Below are 13,885 nucleotides of genomic sequence, written 5' to 3' on the forward strand. Positions count from 1 at the left end.
CCTCCTCACTGAGAAGATAAGCAATTCAATATGGGTTACACATGCAGTCATGAAAAACATTTCTATATTAGTCATGTTGTGAAAGAAAACCTAAAAAAATCAATTCTCTAAGGATGAATAGTCCTCCTTGTTGAAAATAAGTCATTCACAGCTAATCATCTTACAATATTGCTATTGCTTTTCACAGAGTGCATTTTGCTTTGTATCAGCTTATGTGAATCTTTCTAAGTTCTGAGAGAATCCTGCTTGTCATTTCTTTCTTTTAAAAAATGCATATATTGTATATGTAATAGTGTGTTGTTAATATTTATTATTACTTTACATCAGGGAACTTCAGAAATCACAATCAGAAATCCTTACAAATATTTTATTTAAAATTTTGCAACAATATTCTTTAGGAAAAATTAGTCTACAATTTTCTTTCTCTGCTTTGGCTCTTTCTGGTTTAGGTATCAGTACCATGTTTGTGTCATAAAAGGAATTTGGTAGAACTCCAGTAGGCTAAATATATAAAGCCAAAAGATTTTGTTCCATTTACTCTGATTTTCAGTGTATATTTTCATGCAACAACCCTAAAATTGAAATTTTTGTCATTTAAGATTTTCACAACTCAGGATAGTCATTGGTGTGAATGTTCCATCCACTGGTGTACATCACAGACTATTTTATATGACTTTCAACCATGTCTTCTCATATGTTTAACACAGAGGCTACCACATGTGCAAGTAATCTTCCTTATCTTCTCCTGACATTGCAAAAAATACAAACAGGCTTTCCACTCCCTATTCTCTATTCTTTTATGTGAAAATAAACTAATCAATCCCATATACAAACTCCACTGGCAAATTAATCAATCCTGTCCACAAAGGCTTCATATAAAATCTAATTATGTTCTCCTATATAGCCCAGTGGAAAGCTGGTATCTAATATTCTTTTATGATATCCATACCCAAAGGATTACTAAGACTAGGTGAATTTTTGAGTTCCTTAAAGTTTTTCATTGCCACAAATCTTTCACCTATTTTTTCTTGCCTCTCAATTTGGAAATTAAAAGGGAAGACAAATACACAGTGGAGGGAGACAAGCATATTATGCACAATTTGGTTCCCCTGACTTAAAAAAACAAAAAACTCTAAGTAAACAATAATTCCCAAACATCAGAGAAAAAATTGCACTGAGCTAAAGTGTGCAAGAGAATTAACAAAATGTAGCAAGCTGATTTGGGCTTACTCCTAAGGGGCAGCAGACACTTCCCAAGATAGTTTTGTCCATATGGGGTAAGGAAATGGAGCAGGCAAGGAGAAGAAAGAGAAAAAAGGTAGTGGGAAAGAGATTGTTCTTAGCCCAAAGATCAGAAAACAGTGATGGACAGGGAGACATATAATGGACAAAAGATACACTGCTTCATCATCACATGGCAGTACATAGTTATACTGGTTTAATCTCAGAATTTTACAGAATCAGACTGCAAAATCCACTTTTTTTTTCTGACATAAAAGTGAGATTCTGAAAGAACAAATGAAAGACCGGTAAATCTAACAAACTTTTGGTTCAAAGGGCTCAAACTAAAATTAATATTCTCTCTCTCTCTCTCTCTCTCTCTCTCTCTCTCTCTCTCTCTCTCTCTCTCTCTCTTTCTTTTTTGTTGGACTGATTATTTTATCAGTATAAGGAATTCCTAGAATTAAAATGTTTCTCAACTGGTCCAGATTTGAAACTCACTGATTGTTTAAGTTTTAAAAACTAAGGTATTGAAAGCCTCCTCTAACCCCTTTCTTCAATACCATCATCAGCAAAAAGTATAAAAAGGATAAAAATCATGAAACTGCAAAGGAAGAACATCTACATTTTTCCTTTCATTTCATAGATAAAAAGACTAAAGACCAATGGTTTGCCCAAATCTCAGAATGTCTATGACCAAACTGAAAGAGATTAGTGCTTGAATCATTTGACTTGACTAGATCTTACAAAATTAGCAAGATTTGACAAAGAATAGAAATGAAAAGCAGCTAGATGAGACAGTACAGATAGCCACAACAATGTAAATGACACAGATAACAAAAGGAAACCATATTTTATATACACTATAGTAAGCAATCATATATTCAGAAAGGACCATCATATAAAAACAAATGGCATCAATCATTATCATCATCATCTAAGATGAGCTTCAAAGTTGCTGGGCAGCTTGCATAGATAGGATTACAATGGATAGAGAGCTAAAACTGGAATCTGAAAGGCCAACATTCAAATCTAGCCTGTCACTTATAATAATAGCTGTGTGAGCCTGGGCAAAGTCACTTAACCTATGTCTGCTTCAGTTCTCAGAACTCTAAAATGGGGGTAAAAATAGACGGTGCCTCCCAGAGTCTTTATTGGGATCAAATGAAATAAATTTGTGAAGTTCTTAGCACAGGGAGATTAATAAATGCTTACCCTTTTCCCCCTCTTCAAAATAGGTATGCCATTAATAAAGTTTGCATTGCATATTGGAATATGTTAGTCACCTAATATGTTTTTCCTGCCTTCACGCTTTAACCATATTAGACTATAAATCCCTTAAGAAAGTCTTTAAATACTGATCTCAACATTTTGGACTTCAGAAAAAATAAGGGAAGATATTTGGATCAGGAAGAGAATGGTGTCTTCCCATGCTCCCTCAAATTATTTATCTAAAATATCTACTTATAAATAAATCTAGCCCTGCATGGGTTATTTTCTCAAAATGTTATCATGGATGAGAATTTCATTCATTACATTTAACCTCATGTTGCCCCACCCTAAGGCTCATAAAATAACATCCATGACTCACTGCTTTGATTCAATCTTAACAATACACATCCTGAATAGCAGAATACCCTCCCTGTCCTTTATTTTTAAAATTCTGGTATCTGCAAATGTGAAAATAAACTAATCAATTCCATATACAAACTCCACAGGCAAATTAATCAATCCTGTCCACAAAGGCTTCATATACAATCTAATTATGTTCTCCTATATAGCCCAGTGGAAAGCTGGTATCTAATGTTATTTCCCTTTCATTCCCCAAATATATCAAAGAAGATGGGATTGATAGAGCCAGATTTTTAAGGGAAGGTAGAATCAAAGGAAGAGAAGAGCTATAATCATTTTCCTTTAATGGGGAAGAAAAGGATATCTTCAAGATTAATGTCTCTCTCAAAGTTTTATTAAAACCAGGGATGATCAGGGTAATTATCCCTTAGATGATTTACATCATGTGGGTTTACTATTGGCTAACATGTCTCTGAATCTATTTCTTGGCGCCAAGCAGAGGGCCAACAGGGGCTATTTCAGCTCAGATGCTGAAAAACCAAGAACCACACAACAATCATCCCTCAGCAAATTGGTGATTAACATGATGGCTAGACTGGCTTGTATGAGCATAACATTATTAATTAAATAGCAGTTTAGTTAATCAAGATAGCAAAAGTAATTTGCCAAGATAAATATTTTATTAATGCACCTATCAATAATACAAAAATAAAAACAGAAATTTCAATTAATTTGTTTGTAATAATATTAAGATTATGATTAGGGAAAATTAGTTTGAGAACTTGCAGACAGATAGCTGGATTTAAGACTTACAATATGGGAAGTCTTTATTTTATTTATTATTTTTTTTTTTTTTGCTAATGTTACTGTACATTCCTGATGCATAGCCAAAATTCTTAGTGCATTATTTTTTAAGACAGCATTCATTAATGAACCGTTGTACCTGACAGTATTAATTTAAGGGCTTCTATCATTCCATATTGTTTCATTTTTCTTACATAGAAATTTCCAAATTAAATGTTCACAAGAGGGAGGACAGAAGAGAGGAACTACCTGCTGTCAGTATAATTTTAAAAAGCTACAAAAAAAAAAAAAAAAAGCTACAACTTCCCTCCTATCAAATAACCCTGCTTATATCACATATTATGGCAAAGAAGAAATAAATAAATTGCCTACTTCCTTTCAGACTAAACAATGAGTCATTTCAGAAAAACCACTTATTCAACAAATGCTTTTTGAGTGTCTACTATGTGCTTAGCAGTGTACTAGACTATAAAGATGCAAAATTAAATGGAAATGTCTCAGCCTTCAATGTGCTTACATTCTAGAAGGGGATATAACATTAAAATAAATAAATATATGTGTATAAATGTAAAAGTATATAATTTTTAAAACACACATATGTGTGTATGAAGGTATACATGTGTGTATGTGTGTGTGTTGTGTATATGTATATTATGCCTATGAAGCTAGTATAAATATATGCAAAATAAATACAAGATATACTTTAGGGGAGAAAGGCAATAATGGTATGAGGGAAGGGTCAGAAGAATTTTAATATTGAAGGTGTCACTTTAAACAGTATTGATGAAAATGAAGGATTCTAAGGTGTTCATTCCAGGGATGGGGCCTATGTAAAGGCCCAAACACAGGAGAAGTCCTCTCATAATGAGGGAACCTAAGTCAGTTTGAATACGTACTAGAGTGAGGAAAGGAGTAATATATAAATTAGCATTATGAAGATAAGGTGAAGCCAGATTTTGAAGAGCTTGAAAAGTCAACTATGTAAATTTATTATTATTACTATTATTAAATCTAGAAGCCATAGGGAGTCTCTAGAGTTTGAGTTTAGGAGTTACATGGTTAGAAATAGACTTTCTTAAAAACCTCTTTGGTAACTATGTGAAGGATGGATTGTCAAGGGGAAACACTCGATATGGGAAAGGATATGTTTTTTTCTTTTTTTTTTTCCTTTTGCTGAGACAATTGGCATTAGGATCACACTACTAGGCAGTGTTTGAGACAGATTTGAATTCAGGTCCTCCTGACTTCAGGGCTGGTGCTCTATCCACTTCACTATCTAGCTACCCCAAGGATATGCATCTTTGGATTAGTTCAAAGCTTTCATAAGGCAGTAGAGGAAAATTAGAAGTATCCTCTGTTTGTGTGTGTGTATGTGTGTGTGTGTGTGTGTGTGTGTGTGTGTGTGTGTGTGTGCGCGCATGTGTGTACGTACATAAACCTCTGGAAAAAGTATCCAAATGAGCTTCTTTCTATATATTAATGTATACCTGTTGTCTTATTCCTAGACGGTTCTACCAATTTCCTTTTCCACCCACAATGCCTATTTTTTTCAAAAGATCTGTGGTTTCACTGGCATAGGGTTTCTCTCCATTAAACCCTCCAATTCACATCTTTAAAAAAGGTTTCAAGAATTTTTATGGCCAAAAGAAAAGAACCTCATGGTAAACCTTATGATAAACTTTCAAAATTAGATTGTCATTGACAAGTTGAAAAGCATCCATCTTAGACTAACCAGGACTTATAGTCTATGCCTTGTAAGGATCAACTGGAAGAAGAGATGCTAGCTAACTTCTAGAAGAGAACAATTAAGTATAATTTCCCTTGTTGTGGTGATTGTTGTTCAGTCATTTCTATCATGTCTGGCTCTTTGTGACTCCATTTGGGGTTTTCTCCGCAAGGACACTGGAGTGGTTGGCCATTTCCTTCCTGCTCATTTTTGAATGAGGAAGTGAGGCAAAGAGGATTAAGTGACTTGCTTAGGATCACAAAGCTAGGAAACATCTTGGGCTGAAGTTGAATTCAGATCTTTCTAATTCCAGTCCCAGAACCACCCACCTGCCTTTGAGACATGATAGTTTTCTTCAAGTGCTTAAAGAGTCGTAAATTAGAAAAAAAATTTAACTTGACTCTCCCAGGAACAGCCAAAAGCTCTGAGTAAAAGTTACATAGGAACAAATTAGAGGTATCCAAAAAGAGAAATAGACTGTCATTACAGATAATATAGTTTTTCTCTAATTAGAATTCTTCAAGCAAAATCTAGAGGTGAGCATTCCCTTGTAGAGTAGAGATTGGATAAGATGAATAGCCACTGTGATTTCTTCCAGGGTTAAAGTTTTTTGATTCTCTGATCTTGTACTTGAATGATAGTGAGTAATCAAGTCATTTCTAGTTTGGTAGAACATGTCAAATTCTGGATTCCACTTGCCTCAAGAAATCAAGGATATCTCCAGTCAGGAAGAGGCTTAGTGAAGGAGCAGTCATTCATACTTTCAAATGTTTACCCCAAAAGAAATCAGAACTACCACAGGCCTTGAATATTAAAAGTTAGAGGTCAAGTTCCCCTAAAATAATTAGTTCTCCCTTATCAGAAATCTATAAGGGAAGCATGGATGACCATTTTTTTCAGGAAGGGTGTAGAAGAGATTTTTATTCAGGTATATGTTATATTGGATGGCCTTTGGGATCCTTTGCAACTTTGAAAATCTGTGCTTCCCTGAGTCAGCTTCAATGTACTGATATATGATGGCAATATGTTGATATGTTGGCACAACCACTTTTAGGTTCTGTCTCTGGGGACTGCTACATCAACCTTCTGCTTTTTTTCCCCAATGCTCCTCCAAAAGCAGTGTAGGAATACACGTCATTCATGTCCCTAAGAATCTAATTCTACAACGTTGATTGCATTTGGTAGATTTGCTGAAGAAATGTTCAGATCTTGAAAGGAGCTCATTTGCATGCTGTATGGTCTCTGCAAGTTACTAGAAGTCAGTAATGCAGTTAATGTAGGAATTCTTCATTTGCGTACCTTTGGTTGTCATTTAATTATGATGAGACAGCCAAGAAAACAGACTAAGAATTCATCCTACTGGGACACTAAGAATACTCTCCTTAGCAAAAAGGTGAAGGAGAGAAGGCTATATTTTACTTGAAGATTATATTATATTAGAACTATAGAAAATTAATAGGCTTCCCAGAACCAAGGTACTAACAAGACCTTAGACTCACAATTGAAAAGGTCCCTAGCACATAGGCAAAACATGTTGATGTATTTTCATTTCCCTCCCACCAAAACTGAAATGAAAAACACACCATGTGACTGCAGTTGTGATAAATCGTCCCTTAGTACTCCTGCTTATAGCATAAGATCAGTATAAGGGGCATGCTTAGAATTCTCATAGTGACTTTAGAAGTCTCCTGACATTCTAAATGAGTCCTTCAATCTGAACTTGGTGCAGAGGAGAAAATCAAGTAACCAACCAAACAACTGTATAGTAGCTATGCAGAATATCCCTTCCACTGGCATCCCCAGTTAAGTATTACTTAAACACTTAATTCTAAATCTGTACAATCAAGGCAGCTAAATTAGGCAAGAGTTTTTCCTAATGCAAACTTTAATCCAGCTTTAAGAATAACAACAAATAGCTAACATCTATGTAATAATCTTTAAACATTTATTAATTGCTTTACATGTATTATATCCTCTAATTTAAGATCATAGTATGTGACAATGTACAATTAGACTATTAGGTCCTTGAGAGCAGGGAATATATTCTACTTTTGTCTTCTCTCTAGTGCCTAGCAAAATGCCTGACACCACAGTGAGAACTTTAAAAATGCTTGTTAATTGATTTAAACCTCTCTATAATTTTTCAGGGTTGAGGATATAAATATTTTCCTTTATATAAATGAAGATCAGAGATATTAAGTGATTTACTAACTATCACAAAAGTAGAAGGTGTCAGAGGCAAGTTTCAAACCCAGATTTTTCTGACTTCAAATCTATCTATTATGAAGTCTTGGGTAAGACACTAGGGTCACAGATGGTGGGAGTTTGAGGTTGTTTATTTTGTTTTGTTTTATCACTGCTTCTAATCAAGATAAAAGCTTCAGAAGAGACAGATTTCAGAAGTGAACATTTGTTTTAAGAAGATGGTGCCTGAGAATGACATTATATTGCCTATTAGTCATTCTCAAAAAGATTTCTCAAAGGTCTGTCAAACTCAACATGTGTAAAATAGAATCCTTCCTCCCCTAAACTCACCATTCTCCCTTTCCTCCCCTGTTTTCATTCAATATGCTATCATTCTTATAATCACTCAGGTTCAAAATCTAGGCATATTCAAGAATTCAACCTTCTTTCTCCCCTTCTATATGCAAAGAATTAGCAAGTATGATCAATTCTATTTCCACAATACCTCTTACATTTCCTTTCTTGCATACTTAAATGGTCACCACAACCCTAATCTGGTCCCTCATTATCTCTCACCCAGACTATAACAATAGTCTCCCAATCTTCTCTAAACTTAGTTTTATCCCTCCAAAATCCATCCTCCACATATCTGCCAAAAAAAAAAATCTCTAAAATATAAATATTATTATGTCACCACTCTCCCCCCTCCAAAAACTACCTTTGTAGGCTCCCAATTGTCTCTAGGATGTCACAGGATCATCAGATCACAGATCTACCCAGAAGCTCTATAATAAATTTCCTCCTTTTTAGCATTTGAATCCCTTCCCAATTCTAGTTTATATCACTGAAGGGAAAAAAGCTGAAAGAAAACCACAGAAGTCAGAGATTTCCTTCCCATTTTTCTTCCTTTCCCCTTCCTCCTGGCTCCTTCAACTTGATGCTGAGCTGTTGCCTACATGTGTCACTTCTTTGTTCAGTCAAGCTGTGTGGTACTTGCTGTTCCTCATGCAAAACAGAACAGGCTTTTCCTTATGCCAGGAATGCAGTCCCTGCTCACATCTGCTCTGTAGAATTCCTAGCTTTCTTCAAAGATTAGTTCAGGTCCCTTCCTGATCGTCTAAGCTTCCAGGCTTTTCCCCCAAATTGTGTTACATTTACTTTGTCTATATTTTGTGCCTATTTATGTTTACACAGGATTATAGGACCATAGGTTTAGATTTAAAAGATACCTTAGAGATTATTGAGCTAAACCCCTCAATTTATGGATAAGAAAACGTTGCTTCTCTCAACTTGAGTGCAGGGATTATTTTTTTTTTTTCATATTTGTAGCTTCATCACTTAGCACCAGTCATACATAGAATGTTGTATTCAGTTATTAAATTCCTGCTGATTGATCCTCATAACAGCTTTGTAAGATAAGTAGTACATTTCCTTCAATAGTTAATTACAAAATAAATATTCTGAAAGGTCCAGTCATTTACAGTTTAGTAACCATAGTATCAGATTTCAATTAAATACCTAAGAGTCTGTTCAGGATATACCTGGGTAACTTTTTCTAATCCTATTAACACTAATGGGAATTGAATATGCATTCCAAGATGATAGCTGTTAGTTAAAAATACAAGAAGGCTTCTATTATCAAATGGTAGTAGTTAATTCAGGACATTCTTTATCTGCTAATTGCACAAGCTGTAATTGAGATTGGTGCTTTATATAAATTCACTACAGCTTTCTGACAGGCATTTTTTTGTTTTTCTTCCACAGTTGATTGGCTTTGTGTATGCCTGTTATGTGATCAGTGTTTTCATGGAGGAAGAGGACAGCTGTAAGTATTGAATGGGCTCAGATCTCTGAAGCTTCTAGGAGTGAAGCACTTTCCTAGAATTTTTGTTTTGGTTTGGTTTGGTTTGGTTTTTTACTGAGTTACTAAATTGCTTTTTTCTTGGGATTAAAAAAGATTCAAATAGAGATCAATAATGTGCTAGTGGAAAGTTGACTATACAAAGTTTGTATTGAAATGCACCATATTGTGTTGAATAATGATACTTCCAGATCCTTTCAGATAACTGCACTTAGTGCCCATTAGGTACAAGGTGCTCTGATAGGTACTGAATAAGTCCCATAAAATTTTTAAAAGAAATAGGAAAATTACCTTTTCGTTGGTGATGACCCCACCAAATATTTTTGTATATATTTTGTATATGTCCTGTATTTACTGACGTACAAACATGCATCTGATTATGGTAGGTGGCACAGTGGATAGAATGAAGGCCCTGAAAACAGGAAGACTCATTTTCCTGAGTTCAAATATGGCCTCAGATACTTATTATCTGGGTGACTCTGGGCAAGTCACTTAATCCTGTTTCCCTCATTTTCCTCATCTCTAAAATGAGCTAGAGAAGGAAATGGCACCACTATGTTTCTTTGCCAAGAAAATCTTTAGAGTAAAACATAACTAAAAATGACCCACCAACAAACCTGTACCCATAAGTAGAATGTAGAAGCAAGGACTATCTCATTTTGTATTTGTATTCTTAGAACAGTGACTTGTACATAGTAAGCATTATTAGTGAAAAGTAGAGGGAATGCAAAAAAAAAAAAAAAAAAAAAAAAAAGGACAATGGATATTTGTCACAATACATACACCTGGAAAATACACTTTTAATATATTGTCTGGAGAGATCTACGGGCCAAGCAGAAAGTGACAGCAGTGAAATACAATTTAACAGCCGAGATGGGGAAATTGGGAAGTAGAAATCAATGCCAAGACCAAAAAAGAGAGCAAATATAAAAAAAAAAAAATGCTTCACAACAAATTATGAGGTAGCTACCAGAATACGAAGCAAAGGTAACTTTGAACTATGGAGATATAAGCATCCTCTCTCTCTCTCTCTCTCTCTCTCTCTCTCTCTCTCTCTCTCTCTCTCTCTCTCTCTCTCTCTCTCTCTCCCTCCTTTCCTCCCTCCTTTTTTTCCTCCCTCTCTCTACCTCCCTCCCTTCCCTCCTCCTCTTTCTTAAATTTTTGGCTCAAATATGCTTTGGAGTTTCTGTTCATTTCTGGACAGTCATCACCATATATCATAGATCTAGAGCCAAGGAAACTTCCAAGATTTTCAAATCTAGCCTCTCACTTAAAGTTGTAAAAACCGAGTCCAGAGAGGTTCAATAACTTGTACAGGATTATGTAGGTACTAATCATTTGATTCCAAGGATTTCTTACAGTACTATGCTGTCTCCATTAGGTTCATTTGATATTTATTAGAAGAGGAATACAAGGAAGAAGAGTGGGTTCTTCTCACCAACAATTTATCATGAAAACCTATTAAATCAATGGTGGTTTCACCAATTTGGAGTATCAAAAGAATCAGCTAGCACTGGTGAAATGAAACTTTTATCCTAAGACTGACCTTGGGAAAAAAATACACATAGTTGACTCTTAAAATACATTATATTTAGGAAACTTCCTAGTTGCAACAAACTTCTCTGGAAGTCTAGATGGGATATGATGAAATTTATTGCAATTCAATATTTATTTTTATTTAAATAACTAGATATTTCAGAGTCAGAGAAAACACAATTTATCAAACCAACGGGTATTACCTTCTGGTGATTCATGTTACCAAGATGCAAGCTTGGCTAAATATTTCACAAATGTTAGTAACTTCTGTTCATAGATAAATTTGGAAATTCACTTGCAAAAATATAAAATTTTAGCTTACCATCAAGTGGGCTTATTTTATAGGTATTACTCAGGAATTCGCCTTCCACTGCCCTAACATTGAAAACTCCCTCTCCCCTATAAGACACAAAGTGCTGTTTTCCTTGAAAAAGTTGGGAACAGGGTGATGAAAGAGAAATGGCATAGAAAACATTTCCTTACCCATCAGGCCTTCCATATAAGTGAAACTAGGACATTATATAGAGACTAAACCAAATGGTGAAAAGGAAAAAAAATGTGCTTAATTGAAATGATTTGTTTAGTAGTCTGGCCACTTTTATTTTTGTGCAAATATATACTTATATACATATTCTTACATAAGTATATTATAAATTTATGTAAGAATAAGTATATGCTGTCAGTCTTTCTCTAAAATTATGATGTCATATTTAGTTAGCTTTTAACACTGTACTAATAGGTAAATAGACAAACAGAAAGATAGATAAGATCCTCCAATTAAATTGTTTTTAATATATTTGCTTCATGTTCCCCTCTTCTTTCCCTCCCTGGTATAATTTATTGAGTGCTCTAACCAAGAGAGATTATATTCAGGCAGGAAGAGGAAAGTGAGAAATGTCTTAAGGAAATTAGAAAGAAAGGCAAAAGGGAAGTGGTCAATATGCACGTATATATACAGAAAAACTCGTGGGCCAAGGAGGAGCCTTCATACCCCAAGAATTTTTTGGTTAAGTGCAAAACTATCTTTTCCTTCCCCTCTCTCCCCATACACATGCACACATACATACTCACATAGCAAAAAGGGAGAATGGTGGATAGAATGATAAGCCTTAAATCGGGAAGATTCCTCTTCCAAACTTTAAAATCTGGCCTCAGATACTTATTAGTTGTGTGATATTGGGCAAGTCACTTACCTTCTACCTCAGTTTCTTCAACTGTAAAAAATTGGGATAATTATAGCAACTACTCACAAAGTTGTAGTAAAAGATCAAAAGATGCAAGGGATAATGTTGTAAAAAATTACCCATGCATATGTACTGTCAAAAAATGTTATAATTATAAAATAAAATAAAAATAAATTAAAAAAAAAAAAAAAAAAAAAAAAAAAGATCAAAAGAGATAATATTTATAAAGGAATTAGCACAGTATATTGCTATTGTAAGCACTTGTTCATGCTTATTCCTTCCCTTCTCCATTTACATGATCATCTTGGCTCTTATGCACTTATCCCCAAAACTTTAACATTCTCACAATTAATGGCAAAGCAACTTTAGCCATTTAGAATATCTTTCCATGTAAATCTTCCACATAAACAAACAGTACTTTCCATATAAACAATACTTTTTCGTTTAAAAAATTCCATCAGTTGAAAATTCATTCTAATAAATTTATTAGAAGAATGATCATTTTTTTCATCCTAATTTGTTTATTCTTTTTCAAAGAACTGGAGATCATTTTGAGGTTTAGGTTTCCTAGACTTAACATTACCCAAGCAAGAATCACTTCTAAATGTATTTTAATGAATAAAACAAATTAATTAGGTTATCTAATTCAGCTATTGTCATCTGAGTACATTCTCACACACCTTCCATTTCAGTTTCTGTCTTTGTTTAGTATATGTTGTATATGTATGTGTAGTGTATGTATGTGTTGCATATGTGTGTGCTGTATATGTTTATATTTACTTGGAGTGTGGGGAAAGTAAGTCATTAAGTATTAGATTTTTCCAAGGGCCAATAATATTTCACATTATTAGGATCAACTTTACAAATTGCTTCATGTACCTACAATTCAACAGTTTCCTTCCTACTCCACACTCCTTAAGGAATCTGGTCTGGAAAATCATCTCCAAAGCCTTCATTTTAGAACAGATTAAGTTTTAATTTAGTTCAGTTGTATTTCAGTCGTGTTCCACTCTTGATGAACCCATTTGGGGTTTTCATGGCCAAGTTATTGGAATAGATTGTCATTTCCTTTTCTAGATCACTTTACAGATGAGGAAACTAAGGTAAAAGGGTTATGCAACTTGCCCAGGGTCACATAACTATTAAATGTCTGAGGCCAGATTTGAACTCAGGAAGATAAATATTCTTGGCTCCAGTCTGGACACTGTCCCCTACCCTTTGTGTCATGTAGCTATGGTTAACTATTCTGAAAGTATGGTCTAGGGCCTCCTGAGGCCTTAAGACCCTTTTTGGGGGGTTTTGAGGCCAAAACTATTTTTAAAATGCTAAAATACTTCTCAATATAGTAAATGTTAATAGGATAATTAATTTTTAATACAGTAAATGTTAATCAGTAAAACTTACATAGACAAAAGTTCTTTGTTGTCTTCAATAATTTTAAACATTTAAAGGAATATTGGGACAAAAAAGTTTGAGAAATGCTATTTTATAGGGGGAAAAAATGATTTGCCCAAAATTATATAGGTAGTACGTAGTAAACTAAAAGTTTAAACCAAGATCTTCCCACTCCAAACTAAGAAGTGCTTAAAACCCTTACCTTTCTCTAAGGGTCAAAGATAGTCCTCATCCCAAGATATATTATATTAGCATGCCCAAGGAACACTTGGCTTCTTCTCTATATATGCTCATGAACCAGTTCCATTATTTTTTTCTGCTGTCTTGTTACCTTTTCTTCCTACTATTTGGAAAAAAAAAAAAAGAAAAAAAAAGCTTTTTAAATGTCATTAAGAATTAAAA

The 13,885-nt window shown here is 34.3% G+C and overlaps 1 protein-coding gene across 3 annotated transcripts in view; it reads left to right on the plus strand.

Annotated features, from left to right (window-relative positions):
- Window positions 1-13,885, plus strand: part of NKAIN3 (sodium/potassium transporting ATPase interacting 3) — an 821,210-nt gene that overhangs the window by 737,503 nt on the left and 69,822 nt on the right. For all 3 annotated transcript variants that reach the window (XM_074278762.1, XM_074278761.1, XM_074278763.1), the window contains one exon: window positions 9,272-9,332. In XM_074278762.1, coding sequence (XP_074134863.1) covers window positions 9,272-9,332 — 61 coding nt within the window. The remainder of the gene's footprint in view (window positions 1-9,271; window positions 9,333-13,885) is intronic.

This window comes from Sminthopsis crassicaudata, chromosome 1, assembly GCF_048593235.1.
Source record: "Sminthopsis crassicaudata isolate SCR6 chromosome 1, ASM4859323v1, whole genome shotgun sequence".
Classification (NCBI taxonomy): Eukaryota; Metazoa; Chordata; class Mammalia; order Dasyuromorphia; family Dasyuridae; genus Sminthopsis; species Sminthopsis crassicaudata.